The sequence below is a fragment of the Mesoplodon bidens genome (genome assembly GCF_964165515.1).
Source record: "Mesoplodon bidens genome assembly, chromosome: X".
Classification (NCBI taxonomy): domain Eukaryota; kingdom Metazoa; phylum Chordata; class Mammalia; order Artiodactyla; family Ziphiidae; genus Mesoplodon; species Mesoplodon bidens.
Window position 1 is genome coordinate 68,453,081 of NC_138163.1, and position 21,796 is coordinate 68,474,876.

Consider the following 21,796-nt stretch of genomic DNA (forward strand, 5'->3'; position numbering starts at 1 on the left):
CCTCTCACTGTTGTGGCCTCTCCTGTTGCAGAGCACAAGCTCCGGACGCGCAGGCTCAGCGGCCATGGCTCACGGGCCCAGCCGCTCCGCGGCATGTGGGATCTTCCCGGACCGGGGCACGAACCCGTGTCCCCCGCAACGGCAGGCAGACTCTCAACCACTGCGCCACCAGGGAAGCCCTCTTTCTTTTTTTATAGTGTCTATTTCTGATTTGTTATCAGGGTACTGGTAGTCTTATAGAATGAATTTAGGAGTGTTCCCTTCTCTTCATTTTCTGGAATAGTTTGAGGATAGGTATTAACCCTTCTTTATATGATCTGTAGAATTCCCCTGTGAATCTGTCCAGTCTTGGACTTTTGTTTGTTGGAAGTTTTTTGATTATGGATTCAATTTCAGTACAAGTAATTGTGTGTTTAGAATTTCAATTTCTTCCTCATTTAAGCTTGGAAGTTTGTATGTTTCTAGGAATTTATTGTTTCTTCTAAATTGTCCAGTTTGTTGGCATGTAATTTCTCATAGTATCATCTTCTGATTGTCTGTATCTCTGTGCTATTTCTCCTCCTTCATGTCCTATTTTATTTATTAGTGTTCTCTCAATTTTTTTTCTTAATGAGTCTAAACACTTATCAATTTTATCATTTCAAAAAACTTCCCCTTTTCTGTTGTTTTCTTGGTCTCTATTTTATTTATTTCCTCTGTGATCTTTATTATTTCCTTTCTTCTGTTGAATTTGGGCTTTGTTTTTCTTTTTCTAATGCCTTTAGGGGATAGGTTAGCTTGCTCTTTTTTGAGCTTTTTGTTTCCTTAAGTAGGCCTATATTGCTATAAACTTCCCTCTTACAACTGCTTTTGTACACCCCATAGATTTCAAAAAGCTATGCTTTCATTTTCATTTGTCTCAAGGTATATTCTGATTTCCTCTTTGATTTCTTCATTGGCACATTGGTTTTTTAGTAGCATATTGTTTAGACTCCACTTGTTTGTGTTTTTCCCATTTTTCTCCCTTTAATTGATTTATATTTCATACTGTTGTTGTCAGAAAAGATGCTTGATATAATTTCTATGCTCTTACATTTGTTGAGACTTGTTTTGTGACCTAGCATTTGATCTACTCTGGAGAATGTTTCATGTGCTCTTTAAAAGAATATGTATACCACTGGTTTTGGATGGAATGTCCCAAAGAAATCTATTAAGTCCAACTGGTCAAATGTTTCATTTAAGGTCACTGTTGACTTACTGATTTTCTGTCAGGATGATTTGTCCATTGATACCAGTGGGGTGTTAAAGTCCCTGACTATTATTGTATTACTGTCAATTTCTCCCTTTATTTCTGTTAATATTTCCTTTGTATATTTAGGTGCTCCTATATTAGGTACATATATGTTTATGAATGTTATATCCTCTTCTTGTATTGATACATGTATCATTACTAATGCAATTCTTTGTCTTTTGCTATAGACTATGTTTTAAAGTCTACTTTGTCTGATATTCATATTGCTACCCCAGCTTTATTTTCATTTCCATTTGCATGGAATATCTTTTCCCACCCCCTCACTTTCAGTTTGTGCATGTCTTTACCTCTGAAATGAGTCTGTTTTAGGCAGCATATAGATGGATCTTGGTTTTTTTTATCCAATCAGCCACCCTGTGTCTTTTGTTTGGAGCAATTAGTCCATTGACATATAAAGTGACTACTGATAGGCATGTAGTTATTGCCATTTATTTTGCTTGTTTTCTGGTCATTTTTGTAGTTCTTCTCTGTTCTTTTCTTCTTCTTTTAGTCTCTTCCTTTGTTGTTTGGTGATTTCCTTTAGTGTGATGCTTGTGTTCCTTTCTCTGTAGTTTTTGTGTATCTATTGTAGGCTTTTGATTTGTGGTTACCATGGAGGTCATATACATTGACCTCTAACTATATTTACTTGTTTAATCTGATATTTCTGTTCAAACACATTCTAGAAGAGCTATATTTTTTGCTCCCCCATCCACTTTTGTGTTTTTGATGTCATATTTTACATATTCATGCCTATCGCTTAACTGTTAATCAATTTTACAATTTTTGTCTTTTAACCTTTGCACTAGCTTATTTAAGTTGTTGATTCACAGCCTTCACTATATATTTGCCTTAACCTGTGGGATTTTTCCTTTCCTATATTTTCTTATTTAATTCTGTAGCCCTTACATTTTCTCCTAAAGAAGACCCTTTAATACTTCTTATAAGGTTGGTTTAGTATTGATTAGCTCTTTTAGGTTTTGGTTTTTGGAGAAGTTCTTTAGGTTTCCTTCAATTCTGAATGATAACCTTCCTGGATAGAGTGTCCTAGGTTGAAAATGTTTCCTTTTCAGCTCTTTAACTATATCATGTCACTCCCTTTTGGCCTGCAAAGTTTCTGCTCAAAAATCAGTTGATAGACTTATAGGAGTTCCCTTGTATGTGACTCTGTTTTTCTCTTGCTGCCTTTAATACTCTCTCTTTATATAACTTCTGCCATTTTAATTATGATATGTCTTGCTGTGGTCTCTTTGGGGTCATCTTGTTTGAGAACTCTGTGCTTCCTATAGCTGGATATCTGTTTCCTTCTTCATATGTGGGAAATTTTCAGCAATAATTTAATGAAATATATTTCCAACCCCTTTCACTCTCTCTTTTCCTACTGGAACCCCTATAATGTGAATATTAGTACTCTTGATGTTGCCCCAAAGGTCCCTTAAATGATCCTTATATTTTAAAATTTGTTTTTCCTTTTGCCCTTCTGATTGGGTGATTTCTGTTATTCTATCTCCCAGATCACTTATGTCTTCTTCTGTATCATCTAATCTGTTATTACTTCCTTCTATTGTATTTTTTATTTCAGTTATTGTATTCTTCAGCTCTGATTGGTTATATTTTTTTATTTTATTTTCTAGTTCTTTGTTAAAATTCTCACTGTGTTCATCTATTCTTTTCTCAAGTTCAGTTAGTATTCTTATTACTATTGCTTTGAACTATTTATCAGGTAAATTATCTCTGTTTCATTAGAGTTTTTCAGTTTTTTTTCTTTATCTTTCATTTGAAACATATTCCTATGTCTTATTTTGTTTAACTTTCTGTGTCTCTATGAAATTATGTGAAACAGTACCTATCCTGATCTCGAAGGCATGTCCTTGTGTGGGAACACCCCTATGCAGTCTGTGTGTGCCCTGTGGCTTTGGTTAGAGAGCTGGATCTGAAGTGAGCACAGGCTGTGTCTTCCCCTTGGATGTCCAGCCACCACCTTCATTGGTAAGACTGGATTTGGAGAGGCTAGAGCCAGAACCAGGTGTGAGTCAGGGTTTCTCCTAGGCTCAGTGGCCACTACCACTTTAAGGGCTGGGGCTGGGGCAGGGACCAAGGGGTTTGTAGCATGAGCTCCGAGGTAGAATTTTTTTTGTCTCCAGGTTTTGATGTTAGTCTCTTTCTAGATTGGGGTCATGACTGGGGCCTGAGGGCTTGGTGCTGCACTTCTGTGCTGGCTTAACTTTTTCCTCACCATGTGCACCTTAGTTAGAGACTGGGTTGGAAACAGAGGTTTTGGTGCCACACTACTGAGCTGGTTTCAGTCCACTGGGAATGACGGTCTCCACCTTGGAACCAATTTTGCTCCCCACAAAAGGGGCAAGGACACACTTGCTAGCAACGGCTGCTTCCACCCTTGTCAGAGACAGGGCCAGGGTCCAAGCCAGCTTCATTCCTTCCAAGTGTGCACTCTCTCATTGGCAATGGCAAGAGAGACTGGAGTAAGAGCCTGGTGCAGGCTTGGGCATACTGGGGTTGTCCTGGCAGGCCAGCCAGAGCCCCAGGAACTTTTCAATCTGTTGTCATCACACTGTGACCAGGAATAAGCAAGCTTGTGCATGGGCTCTTCAAGAGCAGTCTTGGTTTCTTATAGATCTCCAGTAAGCCTCACTGGTTTTCAAACAAGCTAAGGGAGCTCATCTTCCTTGTCAGACCCCATGGCTGGGGTGCCTAATATGTGGCTCATACCCTTCACTCCCCAGAGAGGATCCCAGAGCACATGATATCCTCTTCCTTTTCTGGGTCGCCAGCTAGGGATGTGGGAACCAACCAGATCACTTCTCCTCCCTTCCTGCTAGATTCTGCATGGATCTCTCTTTACAGCCTTGGTTGCAGAAAAGCCATTCTGCCAATCTCCAGCTCATATTCAGAAAGTGCTGTTCCACGTGTAGTTGTATTCTTGATGTGCTCGTGAGGGCAAGTGAGCTCAGTGTCCTCCTACTCTGCCATCTTAACATATTGTATATTGATTTTGTATACTGCATCTTTACTGAATTCATTTTTTAGTTCTAATTATTTTATTGTCATTGTTGAGTTTTCTACATATATGATCATATCATCTGCAAATAGAAATAACTTTACTTCTTCCTTTCAGATTTGGGTGCTTTTTTTACTCTTTTTACTTACCTAATTGCTCTGGCTAGGACTTCCAGTAATATGTTGAGCAGGTGTTGAAAATGGGCATCCTTATTTTGTACCAGAACATAGAGGGAAAGTTTTATGTTTTTCTCCATTGATTATGATGTTAGCTGTGGGCTTTTCATATATGGTCTATAAGCTGTGAGTTAATTTTCTTTTACACCTTTTCGTTGAGTTTTAATCATAAGTGGATGTTGAACTTTGTCAAGTGTTTTTTCTTTGCCCATTAAGATAATCATGTGGCTTTATTCTTTCATTTATTTTTTTTTGTATCACACTGATTATTTGCATATGTTAAAGCAACATTGCATCCCAGGGATTAATCCCTCTTGGTCATGGTGTATGATCCTTTTAATGTGCTGTTAAAATTGGTTTGCTAGTATTTTATTGAGAATTTATGCCTCTGTACTCATCAGTAATATTCGCCTTTAATTTTTTTCTTGTAGCATCTTTATCTGGAATTATTATCAGTGTAATGCTGAGCTTGTAAAATGAGCTTGGGAGTACTCCCTCCCATTCAATTTTTGGAAGAGTTTGAAAAAGATTGGAGTTAATTTTTTAGACATTGGTAAAATTCACCAGAGAAACCATCTGGAGCTGGGTTATTGTTGGTGGCAGTGGTGGCTTTTTTGTTTTTGCTTTTGTTTTTTTTGGTTGGGAGGTTTTTGATTACTGATTCAACTTCGTTACTAAGAATTGATTTATCCATGTTTCTAGCTCCTCTTGATTGAGTTTTGGTAGGTTGTATATTTCTAGGAATTTATCAATTTCCTCTAGGTTATCCAGTCTGTTCATGTATAATTGTGCTTATTAGTCCTGTGTGATCCTTTATGTTACTGAGGTACCATTTAAATGCCTGCTCTTTTATTCCTGGTTTTATTTATCTGTCTTATCTCTTTTATCTTTGTCTAATTAAGGTTTTGTTGATTTTATCTTTTCAAAAAAAAACAACTTTAGTTGTGTTGATTTTTTTTCTATTGCTTTCTAATCCTCCACTTGATTTATTATTTATTTATTTATTTATTTTAATTTATTTATTATTTCCTTCTGCTAACTTTTGAATTGGTTTGTTCCTTTTCTAGTTCCTTGAGGTGTAAAATTAGATTGTTTATTTGATACTTTGTATTTTTTAAATATAAACTTCCCTCTTAGTACTACTTTTGCTGCATTCCATAGTTTTGGTATGTTTTATTTTCATTTTTATTTGTCTCCAGATACTTTTTAAATGTTCTTTTGATTCCCTCTCTTTATTTTCCTCAATGGTTGCTCAAGAGAGTATTGCTTATTTTCCACATATTTATAATTTTTTCCCATTTTCTTGCTGTCATTGACTTCTAGTTTTATTTCACAGTGGTTGGAAAAGATACTTGATATAATTTTTTTTTTTTTTTTTTTTTTTCTTTTTGCGGTATGCGGGCCTCTCACTCTTGTGGCCTCTCCCGTTGCGGAGCACAGGCTCCGGATGCGCAGGCCCAGCGGCCATGGCTCACGGGCCCAGCCGCTCCGCGGCATATGGGATCCTCCCAGACCGGGGCACGAACCCGTATCCCCTGCATCGGCAGGCGGACTCTCAACCACTGTGCCACCAGGGAGGCCCGTTGATATAATTTTAATCTTGGTAAATTTGTCAAGACTTGGTTTGTGACCTAACATGGGATCTATCCAGAAAAATGTTCTCTGTGTGCTTGAAACGAATGTGTATTCTTCTGCTGTTAGGTAGAAAGTTCTGTAAGTTTCTGTTATGTCCATTTGGTTTATAGTGTTGTTCAAGTAAGATTTTTCTTTATTGCTTTTCTGTCTGGATGTTGTTTCCATTATTGTAAGTGGGATATTGAATTTCCCTACTGTTATTGTATTTCTGTCAATTTCTGCCTTCAGATCTGTCAATGTTCTCTTTATACATTTAAGTGTTCTGCTACTGGGTACACATATATTTATAAATGTTATAGCTTCCTATTGAATGAACCCTTTTATAATTATATAATGACCTTCTTTGTTTCTAAAAATAGTTTAAGACTTAAAGTCCATTTTTTCTGATATAACCATAGCCACTTTTACTTTATTTTCATTACCATTTGCATGGTATACCTTTTTCCATCACTTCACTTTCGACCTAATCATATTGCTGGATCTTATTTTTTTTATCCATTCATCCTTTCAGTGCATTTTAATTGGTGAGTTTAATCCATTTACATTTAAAGTCAAGCACAGTGACTACTCTAATTCCATTTCTATAACATCACGTATAACATACATAGATGGAAACCTACTACTTTCTTTTTTCACAAAGATGGATACCTGGAGTTAAGTCAGCTTATAGTTAACCAGGAAAATTAACTATTTACTAAGTCAGAAATTAGGTAACCAGTATAGTTCTCAAAATATTTTTGTTGTCTTTTTATAAAGGAACAACATAGAAGTTTTATAGAAAGTCTTTTTCAGAAACTGGTATACCTGAGAAAAACATGACAGAAATTATTCCTTGAGATCCTACTAATTTTATTGGTACAAAACATTATTTTTATTTGCAAGTGGCTTCCTGTAAAATGTTGGTCACTTCCAAGACACCAAAAAATTTTAAAGCCAGTATCAGTTAAGAGAGGTGTTAAGACTAGGAAATTGATCATAAGTTTATTACTGTATCCTCATCATAAAAACTTTATTCCAGAGGTTAAATAAAATAAAATTCCTGGGTTTCCCTGGTGGCCCAGTGGTTAAGAATCTTCATGCCAATGCAGGAGGCATGGGTTCGAGACCTGGTCCAGGAAGATCCCACCTGCCGTGGAACAACTAAGGCCATGTGCCACAACTACTGAGCCTGCGCTCTAGAGCCCATGAGCCACACCTACTGAGCCAGCGTGCCACAACTACTGAAGCCCGCATGCCTAGAGCCAGTGCTACACAACAAGAGAAGACACCTCAATGAGAAACCTCCACACTACAATGAAGAGTAGCCCCCGCTCACCACAACTAGAGAAAGTCCATGTATAGCAATGAAGACACAACACAGCCAAAAATGAACATAAATTTTAAAAAATTCCTGTTGCAAAACAACACTGAAGTGGAGGAAGAATGTGCATATATTAAACATTTTGGACTTAACCATATATGGGATTGATACTTAGCTCTGCCCCTTACTAGCTTTGTGATTATGGGCAAAGCCAAAACACTCTGTTCCTCTGTTTCCCAATCTGAAAAAAATTGGAATATTAAAATTTCCCTTTTTTCCAAAAATTTGGTAAGAAATAAATGAGTTAACATGGGAGACAGAAGAGGAATAAATTTGGGGTATGTAATGTACAACATTGTGATTAGCATTAATGATACTCCATTAAATATTTGAATGTTGCTAAGAGATACAATCTTAAAATGTCTCATTACACAAAAGAAATGATAATTATGACATGACAGAGGTGTTAGTTAAACGGTTGTGATAATCATATTGTAATGTATAAGTGTATCAAATCAACACTTTGTACACCTCAAACTTAAACGATGTAAAACTGAGCATGTTTCCATTTATTCCCCAATGTGAGCACTGGTTGAAGACCATTCTCACTCTATAATTCACCATGAACACTTCAGCTTTAAATGAGTTTATCATACTGATTTGACTCAATAATGTCCCTCTTTAATTCCTCTCTCCTTTTCCCTCCAAAATAAAGACTTACCATGCTTGAAATTCTAGAAGCCAAAAAGAAGAGAGAAAAGGCTGCTACCTATTTGCCTATCACATTATATTGAATTTAACTGCAAACGCAGATTGGAAGCCTGTGGCTCCTAAGACCATCCTAGGTTGCCCCTTATTATTCCCCACTAAAATTACATTTTATTTATTTATTTATCCATTCATGTATGTTGATAGTTATAATCCCACCTACTTCCAAAAGAGATCTCAGGGGTGATCTTATGATCAAGTCAAGGTACAGTTATCACAGGGTCAAGGAAAAAAATCCAGTTACTAAGAAAGGAGGGGACATTCCACTCCACAGGCATCTTTCTCGTCTCCCCTTTTTCCATCTTTTTTTCTTTGCTTCTTCTTGTTCTACATCTTTAGCCCCGGCCAATAATTCCTCAAGTCTCCCAGCACCCTCACGTATCTAAGGAGGTGGTACTCTGGTTTGAAGCAAAGGTGGATTTTCAGAACTGCATTTCAGTGGCAAATTATTTACAGAAAAATGAAGAAGCCTGAGGTGAAACTGAAGGAGGCAGGTTTTCGCAATCAAAAGGTGCAATAGTTAGCACTATAAAAATTAGAATTTAACCCCACCACAACAAAACAATGGAGATAAATCAATGTTTCCTGAAATGGGATTCTGACCCATAATAATTTTCTAATTTCAATGTACAAGTTAGAGGTAACGTTAAGCCTCCTTTTGTTCTAACTGCTGATAATCAAAGTATACATATTATTCTCTCCTCTCCCCTCAGCCTTCCTCTCTCCCTTCCCAGAATAAAGCAATGAGAGTCATTTGCTTTGGATTCCTGAAGACACTCACCTGTATTAGAATTAAGATCATCAGGCTCTGATTCGGTCCCATTTTGGCTTCCATTTCCCTGAAGAGTGTTCATAGCCATAAGTTTCATATTCTGCAGCTTCATTGCCTCAGCCATTGCTGCAGCTGTTATACCTAAAAGCAGAACCATTCCTTTTAAAACAGGGACCATTTCTTAATGTGACTGAAGACTGGATACATTTCTTTAACAGGCCTGTGCTGCACAGCACAAGCCAAAAGTAAACCCAAGTCTAATTTATGAATAATATCCTTTAACAAAGTAATTTTCAACTCCTGTAATAACTTCTTCTTACAATGGACAGTTTGAAAATCTGAAAAAGCATTATGGGTCTGACTCCCAATTGAAAACAGCACAGAGAAAACAGACAGCATAATGTGAAAATTGTCTGAGAAATTCCAAAACTCTTGCTAATGTGTTCTGCTGTCTATTAAGAGCTCTGGACAGTTGTTTTAGACAGAGCTCACCATGCACTAAAATCCATTTAAAACATTGTCGGAGGAAGCACTCTGAAATGCTAGAAGGAGCAACTTTCTAGTGAATATCCTTGCTGGCACTTCTGCTAAAGAATGGGCTAACTTCCTTACGAGAGTTACCTTAGAAAGAAGAATTAAGGGGAGGAAACACAAAGTAGTCTTTTTACCCTTTTACTGGTCTCCTTCTTATATACTGAGGAAACAAATAAATGAAAACCTGGCAGGCCACCTCTGAAAGTGTGCCAGCCCTTGTAGTATAATTACATTCTTCTGTATTAATATAATGCAATTTTAAAACTCTATATAATGGTACAAAGAGGTAGGAATAAAAAACCCAAAGATAAAATATGAGTGCATAAGTGTGAAATTCTTCCTCATAGGAAGTCTATATCCAGCAAAACCATAGAAATATATCAGGAAATAGGTACTAAAATAGATCAATCTGTACTCCACCAATGCCCTTCAAAACCTCTAGTGAATTCAACTAAATTATTTTTAAATAGTATTGAAATCCCTAACCATCTACTGGGGCACTGGTACCACAGGCCAAAAAGAAAAAAAAAATCAGGCAGATTTAAAACAGTATTTTAGAATTCAGTGAAATCATTCTCCCCTGAAAATGCAAATCAAAGAAAAGAAGGCATGTATTGGTTGTTGCAAAAGAGTGGAGGTTCCTTAAAAAACTAAAACTAGAACTACCATATGACCCAGCAATCCCATTACTGGGATATATCCTGAGAAAACCATAATTCAAAAAGACACATGCACCCCAATGTTCACTGCAGCACCATTTACAATAGCCAGAACATGGAAGCAACCTAAATGTCCACCAACAGATGAATGGATAAAGAAGATGTGTTACATATATAAAGTGAAATATTACTCAGCCATAAAAAGGAGCGAAATTGGGTCATTTGTAGAGACGTGGATGGACCTAGAGACTGTCATACAGAGTGAAATAAGCCAGAAAGAGAAAAACAAATATCGTATATAAACACATATGTGGAATGGTACAGATGAGTGGTATAGATGAAAATGGTACAAAAGAACCTACTTGCAAAGCAGAAATAGAGACATAGATGTAGAGAACAAACATGTGGACCAGGGGGGTAAGGAGGGGGTGGGGTGAATTGCGAGATTGGGATTGACATATATACACCACTAGGTATAAAATAGATAACTAATGAGGGCCCGCTGTATAGCACGGGGAACTCTACTCAGTGCTCTGTGGTGACCTAAATGGGAAGGAAATCCAAAAAGAAGGGGACATGTGTATACATATGGCTAGTTCACTTTGCTGTGCAGCAGAAGCTAGCACAACATTTTAAAGCAACTATACCCCAATTAAAAAAAAAGAAAAGAATATATAACTACTATTATTAGCAAAATCTGATTCTAAGGGGCAGAGTGAATCCTTATCAAAGGTGTAAGGGGAAGTAAGTACAGCCTAGAACATCTTACTGTCTATGTTTGGTGGAATCACTGCGGTTCTGCTTTGCCACTCTGCACTTTTTACAATACATGGAAAACACAAAATGAAGCAAACTTTTCACCACACTAGCTTGTCTATGAATCATGGCAAAGAAAGTATCTGAAAGAAAATTGCTTTAATATCTGAAATGATGGTATACATTTGCACATTTCCTAGATAGTCCCAGAGGTTTTCTTGCCATATTTGGCATTACTGAATTACAATCACTCAAATTGGCCTGTCCAAAATCCTAGGGTAACTCTGGGCAGAAAATATGATGGCAATGATTTAAACAAAGGGATCCTGCTTAGGACTGCTAGGGCTGAGCACCCCAAAAATGAAAATGTTTCCAAAATTTATATCAGCTCCCCTGACTAGCAATTCAGAACTGGATCTTGACTCTAATAATTATTGAATTATTAGTTGTTCCATTATTGGAAGTATAAATAGTGGATTTTTGTGAACACTGTATGGATTCTTGCACTGTGAAAAATAAAAGTTGACAAAATATAGACAAGAAATTCCAGGTAAAATGTGTGTCTCACACAATGACACTAAGAATTAATGAGCAAGAGTCCCCTCATATTTTTAATTCATAAAAAATGTGCTAAGTTCCAATATCTATGCATTCTTTCAAGCAAATGTTATCTGTATGATATCAGTGAAGAAAAAATCAGTGAGTAAATTCAGAAAGTAACATTAAGGTGGTAAAGAATCATAATATAATAGCACTACAAAGATATTTAGGAACCATCTAGTTCAATCTCTTCATTTTGAAGATGAGGAAATAGTCTCACAATGACATGTCATAGATAAGTTATTTAGGGGAAAATATGGACCAAAACTCAAGTTTCCTGATGGGATCTAGATGTATTTGTTTAAGTACTGAAGTACTTCAAACATGAATTAATGAAAATCTCTAAACGGATATGATTCCCTTATCACATACAGTCTCATATTATTACTTGTATTTTTATATCTCCTTACATTTGATTTGAAGTTTAGAGGCCTAGCCTCTAATTCATGTTTCATATTGCCTCATGGTCCATATTACATTGACTTCAAACTTATGAAATCTTAAATCCTATTTGTTGAGTCTTCAGTACAGCATCTGAATATCTGTCTTTGGGGGAAACCATAATCAAACACATGGAAAGCAATGGAAAAGATGTTATGGTTTATTTGATATTTTATTAGCAATTTATCCTTTTATTCAACTGTCCATTTAAATTCTTAACCTCAGGATGTGGCTCAGTGTAACAAAGATGGATTTAAAACAGCAAATTACCTCCTGGCACCAAGTTCTCAAAATGCAGCCCTGGAATAACACATACAAAGAACAAGCTGATTTAGGAGCTGCTGAGTTAAATTTTACTTGGGAACCAGAATTTCAGCTCACATTAGACAAGTAGAAAATACTTTAATGAGAATGAAACATGCCTTTAAAAATGAAAATGCTATAATTATAGGTAAATATCTATATAAACATCTAGAAGCATAAAAGTTGTCTTTTTCAGTGACTGAGTTTGAAAATGGTAATTTTTACATTTTGTTCAAATTACATATTTTAACTGATTGAATATAATTTGTCAAGGCAGAGGCTCAGTGTTACTGGGAAAATATTCACCTTTTGCATTTTCTGATACTTGCACATTTACTTCTGTAACCTCAGCACCTTTCATTTTTGTTCACCTACTTTCATAATTGGCTCATGTCTAGTCACTATAATTATTGACCAAGTCATAATGTACAGCCTTTATGATCATTTACATTCACTTCCTAATCTAAAATTCAACATAACAATATGAAAGTGTCCAACATATCATAATTTCATGTGTATGCACATGTGCACACATGTGTGTGTGATTGATTATTATTACAGTTGGTAAGTATACAAGCTCCAAATTCAGACTTAGAGTGGTGAAAATAGTTCTTAAGAGTCACAAGAACTTTAATGAATATCTAAACCAACCCCTCCATTTTACAAATGAAAAACTGAATCCTAGAGAGGAAAAGTGAGGGACTTAATACAACACAGACAGTAGAGCTAGGATGAGAACTCATGTCTCCTGACATGTACCCTTAGTGCTTTGTCCACTAAATCCAACCTTCTTAATCTTGATTTTAATTTCTTTAAAACTCTCTAAATGGGTTTGAAGAGAGGCATTATAAGTCACTGACCAGAACAAGGGAGAAATCATGTCATATAACTTCTCAAGGCTTCAGGTTACTCAATATGAAAAATGAAGGGGTTGGACTAAGTGGTCTTTGCAGTCCTTTATGAAGCAATAATTCTGACTAGATTTACTTTGTACTGTATAGTTTTGTCAAACTTCTGGTCTTGTGTTGATGTTATCCATGCATGCTCTAAAGCAAATTTTTTCTTGCACTCCTTTCTCACTAGTAAACAAGCATTAGACTTATAACTTTATGTGATCTATAGTCCTCAACCTAGAAGTGCAGTGGGAAAAAAAATCCATGGTTCGTAGAAAAATTTACAGGGGAAAAAAAGTGAATTTGGATTTGCAGCAATGATTGAACAAAAATTAAGGCAATTTTATAGTTTCCTAATTGGTTATACTGTGCCTATCTCTTCATATTAGTTTGAAAGCTTTTCTGTCAAAACTGTGAATAAGTAAATTAACTAAAGGGGAATTATGAGTAATCAAATCTTGAGGTTTACAATTAAATGAAATGGTAAGTCAGTTCACTGCAACATGGTTTTATATTTTAAAAATAGCATTTAATTAAATTAACGAAGTGTTGCATTAATAATATCCCTCCAAAAATGAAAAGCAGTTTAGAACAAAATTCCAGGTTGCCAAGCAACTGTTTATTTTCCTGTAGACCCTTCTGAAAATGCATAAAAGGCATTTTTAAGTGCCTTTGAAAGTCTAATAATCTCTTCAAATGTTCCAATTATATCTAATGTTAAAAGATTAAAAGCAAGAAAGAAACACCCTATTGAACCTATACCAACATCTTCCAAATTATTTTCCATTTGCCTGCTTGTTTCATAAAATGTCAAAAGAGAATTGTTTAAATAAAAAAAGGGAAGGTGAGGGAGTTCCATGACCAACTGAGAAAACTGGGTTGAAAATAATAAACTTCATATAGCACTTATCATATGCCACACACTGTTGTAAGTTCTTTACATATTTATTTATTTAATATTCACAAAACCCTTCAGAGGGAAGTACCATCACTATTTCCATTTTTCAGATAAGGAAACAATCACAGAAACTGAAAAACATGTCTAATGTCACATAGCTAATAAACCTTGAAGTTGGGCTTTAAACTCAGGCACATTGGCTCCAGGCTTCTTTAATGCAGGTAGTTTCAAAGCTTATCATCTGCTAATATTTATTGTGATTTTCCAAAAGAGGCAGAGAGCACACTACATTTTCTAAACATTTTGAATAATGAAACTCATTTTCATGGAATACCTATTCAATATATATTGATATATATCAGGAATTTTCACAGTTTACACAAAGCTAACTACTATCTTGTTGAGTAATCATCAGTTATACTTGACTTTGGTGATATCCTTTTAAATTAGAAATGTTCCAGGTTTTTAAACATAATCACTGACAATTATTAATTATGTTGTTGGTACCATTCAATAGACCATTTCTTATTTATGAAAATTTGAGCTATGAAAATTCTTCTAATGGTACGTACAACTTCTTGTAGGTTATACACGTCCCTAGGTACCTTATTAGAGCATTTTTGTAGAGTATTATAGAGTAGACATGTCAAGATAATTTCTAATGCCTTGCAGGCCTGACTTCCCATTGGTCTGATTTTCAAACCAGCAATGGCACACCCAGCAAATCCCATCGTAAGTCTAGGAGAGGGTATGCATTAGATATAGATTAAGGGTGACAAAACACCTCAAATTTCTGACATTAGGACAAGAGTAGCTGTCCCCATAACTAGTTAGGTCAAGAAGGCAGGAAGCTAAGAACTGTTGCAGCAGCCTCCTTCCAGAGCCCTTCCATCCTCAAGTGCAGGATTTCTTCAAATAGACCATCCCACCAGATAAGAAACCTACCTACCAGTCTATGAAATATGGTCTCTCAGATACCTATCAAATTCAATAAGCCAGATAAATACTTAAAAGCTAACAGTTTATATACCAAAATGAGTTTGAATACTGTTTCACTAGTCAACTTATTTTACTTTTTCTACTTAGTCTCAAAGAGATTTTTGACACTTTATAAAACATATTTAGGTGTTAGCTTCAGTAGCTCATATGCTAAAATTAGAACAAAACAGAGAAAATTACCATGGCCCCTGCACAAGGATAAAATGCAAGTTTGTGGAATGTTCCACATTTTTGGTGATAGTTACACAACAGTGTGAATGTATTGTACTAAATACCACTGAACAGTATTGTTAAAATTGTAAATTTTATGCTATGTGTATTTTATCAGAGCAAAAGAAAACATATTTGGTCAAGTCAGTGATCTCTTATGAATCAAAACTGATAACAAGGATATAAAAGAAGAAAAAGATTATTAATTCTGGCATACTACCAAATTTGTGGCTATTTTTCTCCCATAGTTGCTCAAAGAAAGTATTTAAGTTTCAGTTTAAGCATGTTAACCAAAATTAATTTCTATTTTGAAGTGTGCTTGACTCTATGGTGCCAATAAAATATATATTATACAATAAAATATATAATATCTGAACTATAACTTTAATTTATAGAAACAGACAGCCACAGAAAAAAAGTCACATTCTTAGAAGAAAGCTGAAAAACAAATAGTGATCTATTAGCTCAATTTAATTTTGAGTAGCAAATCAATAATAACAGTAATCAACTGAAGTGAGGCCTACATTTAGATGATTTGGTATTGCTCTGCAGCAGGTATCACCAATTAATAGAAATGAGCAAGATTAGCATTTACAGAATTAATAGGAGAGAAAGAGAAACAAACCTAGCCAAGTTCAAATTTATAATAAAAGTCATTTGCCTTCAGATACATTCCAGATTGAAAAGGAAATTCAGTTTACTAAATGTATTTTTGAAATATGCATTTCAGGAAATCAGAAGATGTTTAGGAAGATATAGTTTAAGACTTCTCACTAAGGATATTAATATAAAAAAGTGATCAGTGATTTTTGTGGAATTTCATTTTCTCTACATGATTTATTCTGCTCACTGCAGCTATAAGACTTGAATTCCTGCTGCTTTTTGGAAAGCCAGTTTTGCCTGTGTGGAAAACCAGCAATACATTTCAGAATTAGATTAAATAAAATATATTTTTTAGAAGGCAAATTCAGGAGGAAAACTTCCTACCCATTTTCCTTTAGAAATAAAATAAATAGGAACTTAGCCTCAAATTACAAATTTATTTTGGTCTAAAATTAAGCTGCAGTGCTAACTTCTGTGTAGCAGCTAATGACAATTCAAATGTATTTTGTGTTCATTAAAAGATATTAAACTGCCACTATGAGAATATTAAACACTGATAACAAACCACCTTCCAGAAAGGTAATTGGCTTCTTGAAGATCACTGCCACTCATGGCTTGTAAGTAGTTGGTTTTCCCTTGTATCTGCCATAAGTGCCAGAGAATCAACTGTGCAATGGATTCTCCACTCTTCTAGATAGTAGTTCTCAAACACTGCCATGGTCTGTTGCCCATAGAGCTACTAAAATGATTCTTTGTTATTTGTATTCAACATTATGACATTTGCATCCTAAATATTTATATACTACTTATATAAAACCCAAAAAATCCAGCAAAACATCTTGAAACGTTGATTGGTCAGAAAACCCTGCATTTTAAGATAATCTGCATATTTATGATAATCAAGGTGTAATATATAACATCAGGAAAGACCTGAGAAAATTGCAAGAAGAGTGCTTGTGTGGCCCAAATTATGATGTAAAAAATACTGTATGAGGAATCAGAAGGTCTGGATATTAAATCTGGACTTACCTATAGTTAGTTATATGCCTATCTGAGTCACTTTACACTCTCTCAGAATCAATATTTTTTCTTAAAAATGAGGTTCATGGAAGCAGCCATGATGTCCTTCAATGGGTAAATGGATAAATAAAATGTGGTACATCCAGGCAATGGAATATTATTTAGCGCTAAAAACAAATGAGTTAGCAAGTCATGAAAATACATGGAGGAACCTTAAATGCATATCACTAAGTGAAAGAAGCCAGTCCTAAAGGCTACATACTGTATGATTCCAACTATGTGACATTCTGAAAAAGGCAAAATTACTGAAACAATAAAAATATCAGTGGTTGTCAGAGATGGAGCCAGGGTGGGAGGCAGGGGCCAGGGACAAATAGGGAGAGCACGGAATTTTTAAGTCACTGAAAATACTGTGTAACATCATAATGATGCATATATGTCATTATACATTTGTCCAAACCCACAGAATGCATGACACCAAGAATGAACTCTAAGGTATACTATAGACTTCGGATTATAATGTTGGGTCAATGTAGGTTCATCCTTAGTAACAAATGTACCATTCTGCTGAGTGATATTGATAATAGGGGAGACTACGCATTTGTGGATGTAGGGGGTTTATGGGAAATCTCTATACCTTCCTCTCAACTTTATTATAAACCTAAAACTACTCTAAAAATAGTGTCCTTAAAAATATGAGGTTCAATCCACCATTAACTCCCAATGAGTCTACATGGAATAATTACTTCCAAGATAACAATTTATTGACTTGTCATATATTAATTTTATATGTTAATCATGTCTCCCCTATCTAGGCTGCAAGCTCCTTACTTGAAGAAACTACATATTATTCTTTTTTTATATTATTCTTAACTTTTTGCATTCCTTGGTGCCTGACATAGTAGTGGGTAGTTGGTGGTGCCCAGTGAATGACTGCAGAATAACCAATGGGTATTGTGAGGGACACTGCCAGAAGGAAGAAAAAGGTCTACTTTACTTGCCCAACGCTAATAATTGTGCATGGTTTTCTAGTAGTAGGACTATTTTGCATTCTCTCCACAATCACATTCTGCCTGACCTTCCTGCCAAGACATGACAACAAGCATAAGAAGTGGGGAAAGAGATGGTTCACTCAAACACTGGAACTGCCAATAGGTCTGTGTTTGTTTTACTCTTTCACTGTCTGATGGTGCCATTCTTTATCATCAGCTTATGCTTATGCTTACTGAAGTATATGTCAAGAATCTGTTTTAGAAGGAAAAGCAATGTGCTATATTAAACATAATTATGTGAAAAATTTTGCAACAGAGTTAATCTTATTTGCAATTTAAGGAGCACATGAAGTTAACCATAGGTGTATTGATGCAAACGTATGAATAAATGAATGGTCACATCTCAGAGGCTTCCATTTGTATAATATTTTAATAAATGTGAATGCTAATTCTTTTAAATCTAAAACTTTAAAGAGATTAATTCTAAAACTCTGGAGAAATATAGACAAAAGAAGAAAGTCTAAATTATGCCCACTATGATAATAATATTCAATTGTATGTATATGTTCCTACATGTTTTGAAATATAAATATATTGATAACTATGCCTCTATTATCTATCAGAATGTATAATTACTTGGAGCTACCTGAAACAACCAACAACAACATGAACATTTGCTATATGAGTTACAAGGCACAGTAAATAGGTACCGTGAGAACCTGGCTCTTATTTTTGAATCTTCAAAGGACACAAGGTATCTTGCAAGATTATTTTTCAAAGTTTACGTTACTTTGCCTCATAAAATGCAGTGTGATAACTCAAGACCTTTGTCATTTTTGAAACATACCAGTCCATTACATTTTTAATAACCAAGTATAATAAAAGATTTTGATATTCTTATTTCCATATTAAAACTACACTCTCTAAATTTCTAAGACCAGAAAAACCTGGCTGTCAGAGTGTTGACATGGCTAAGCATTCTTCCACAACATATGAAGTTTTACTTTAAATTGAGCTGCCTTTCTTCTGAGAGCAGTATCATTGCCAAGATGGGCAGGGTTTAGGGAATTATGAGGTATTTCCATACAATGGGCATGATTTTCCCTTAAAATTTCAGTGGAGAATATTATCCTCAGTTAAGATACTAAGGTGACATAGTTGAACTACAAGCATGCAATATTTCATTATAGCCCAGTAGAACAAATAGTTACAAAGGAGAATTCTGACTCCTATCCATCCTGCTCAGAAGCATCTTTATTTGATCATTCACGAGTTATGACATGAGTTAGTTAGTGCTTGGGTGACAGAAAAATAATTTGAAATTAAAAAACTAGGCCAGATCATTAATAGAGGGGACACACACACACACAAGCATGCACACACAATAAAAATGATTCTTCACAGAGCTGGGGGCTAATGAATGACTTATAAGGTGGCACATACTTTCTGGTTTCCCGAATTCCATCACAGTCCTATTAACAATAAATTCAGAGAGAGATACAAACCATTTTTTCTGTTTCAACCAATAGCTTGAGGTTGCTAAAGGGGGGCACTAACTCAAAGGGATCAAATGAAATAGAAGCCCTAAAGAAATGTGTCTCTTTTCTAACCATTTTTAAGACAGAATTCCAAACATTTTGTTAATAATGTCTGACCTCAAAACTGCTATAGCTAGAGATAAACAAACACACACAGCTGGGAGATAGATGCAGACAGATCAGTCCAGAAAAATGTTAGGAACACTACACCATGTTGATGATGAGACAAGGAACTCCATCTTTTGCGGCTTGTAAATTTCCATGGCTTTTGTTCTGGTGAATAAGATACTATGTCCGGAACCAATAAATAAGAACAGAATCATCATCCCAGATTCCAGCTCTCCAAACTATGTTCTATTTATTCCCTTTCATTTCAATGTATTTGTGCCTTTTTCTTTCTTATCCTCCTAGGTCTCTGATATTTTTGGAAGACCGTGTTTCCATTAAGAGTGTAGTAATTTGTGCAAACAGATTGTCATAAATAATGGCTTTCTCTAGTTAAAGGTATCATTTCAACATGATCTATATCACTATTCTTCCTGTTGGTGATCCTAGTAATGAAGCCCCTTCAACACTGTCAAATTAAACAACTTTTTAACAAGTTATTACTCTCTACGTTTGTAAGGAACAGAGCCCTAGTCTACTTATGTGTGCTGTTTTGTTTTTTTGTTTGTTTTGTTTTGTTTTGTTTTGCCTTGTATCTCAGGAAGACTGATACATTAAAAAAAAAAGGTTTCCTTTGACTGGTTGCAATTGAATTGAGAGCATAGGAACTTCAAAACGTTCTGCATGCAATAATCAGATTTTATAGACAAAGTGCATTTTACTTTTTAGTTAGTATTCCTGTTACCAGTAATTTCAAACACAACAAATTTTAAACAACATTACTACAAACTCATATGTTATGAATCTAAAAGGGGTATCTTGATTCTGTAAAATGAACTAAGAATTTCACAATCACTTTTTTATAGGTCTACATTCCTTCTTAGCTAGATTACTTAAAGAACTTCCTAAGTAATCTCCCAGGCTCTAATTCTCCCCCACCTCCAGTACATCCCATAATCTCTTACTTCTCAGTAATGTTTTCTTAAATAGCATTATTTTCACATTACTCACCCACATAAAAAAATTTTAGTGGTCCACCACTTCTTATAGAATAAAGTCCAGAGCTCTTAATCTGGTATTTACAACCTCCCACAATCTGCTCCCACCCAACTCTACAGGTAAAGCTCCACTTTTTTTCCATCATATACTGCACACTCTAACCAGACTGAACACTCTGTTGCTCATACAAAACCAGTACTAGCTCATCTTCACACCTCTGTAGGTTGTCTCTTTTGTCTGGAATGCTTTTATTCTTGTCTTGACAGCTGCAGCCTAAACAATCTTTAAGGCACAACTTAAATGCCATCAACTACAAAAAGCTTTAATTCTTATAATTGGAAATAATCTTCTTCTTTGAACATTCCCACAGTACTTTATATAGACACATTTATATAAACATATTTGTTACTTTCTGCCTTATTATGATTATATCACTTTCCCACCTAAGAAGAAGGTTGTGAAGGCTACTGCAGGGCATTATGTCTTACTCAGTTTTGTACTCATAGCAGGATATAGAATGTTGCCTTGCTGTAGGCAGTACTTAATAAATGTATGTCTAATGAATTTACCATTATGTAGAAAAAGGTTTAGAAAAGGTGTTATAACGATCGTCAATACTCAGAATGTAGTCATACATACGGGTAAACAGTACTCACACACACATACATACACTGACATCAAACACCACTTTTTTCTGTTTAATTCAAATAATCACCATGTGCTGTCATGTCTCTTTTGTCTTTTATATGTCGTGGAAATTTCCTTATAGTTCACTTAATATATGAAAGAAAGAATGAGAAGTACATAATCCTTCCTAGTGATTTTAAGATATTTTTAAAACAAAGTTTTTATCTAACAAAATCTGTGGAGAAAAAGTATTCTCCTCTGATTAGTCATGTAGTAGCTATGACTGGTGAGGAGAAAATTACATTACAAATGAGCAGCTACCTGTTATCAAATTACAAGGCATTTTCATCAAAGGACCTAAAAAGGCAGCAGACTGACCAGTTAACATGTTTCTACTAACCTGGGGGAATTTTTTTCCAGTTAATAGCTTCTGAAGAATGCTTCCTTTTGATTCTTGTCTCTGACACAAAAATGATTGTCCCATTTAACCAGTCTTCTATCACATATATCAGAGAATCCTATTTACTCACACACTACTGGAACATTAAAACACAATAGAGTGATTGTCTCTAGAAGAAAAATTTAAAGATTGACATTTCTTTTACCCCAAAAGGGGGTTGAGATCAAAAGGTAACTTTAATAGATGTTTGACTAAGGTCATACTCCCAGGAAATGGAAC

At 35.2% G+C, this 21,796-nt stretch overlaps 1 protein-coding gene across 2 annotated transcripts in view; it reads right to left on the reverse strand.

Annotated features, from left to right (window-relative positions):
- DACH2 (dachshund family transcription factor 2) overlaps positions 1 to 21,796 on the reverse strand; it is a gene marked incomplete at its 5' end in the record, with an annotated part of 684,702 nt that overhangs the window by 264,397 nt on the left and 398,509 nt on the right. For both annotated transcript variants that reach the window (XM_081223202.1, XM_081223203.1), the window contains one exon: positions 8,950 to 9,081. In XM_081223202.1, coding sequence (XP_081079328.1) covers positions 8,950 to 9,081 — 132 coding nt within the window. The remainder of the gene's footprint in view (positions 1 to 8,949; positions 9,082 to 21,796) is intronic.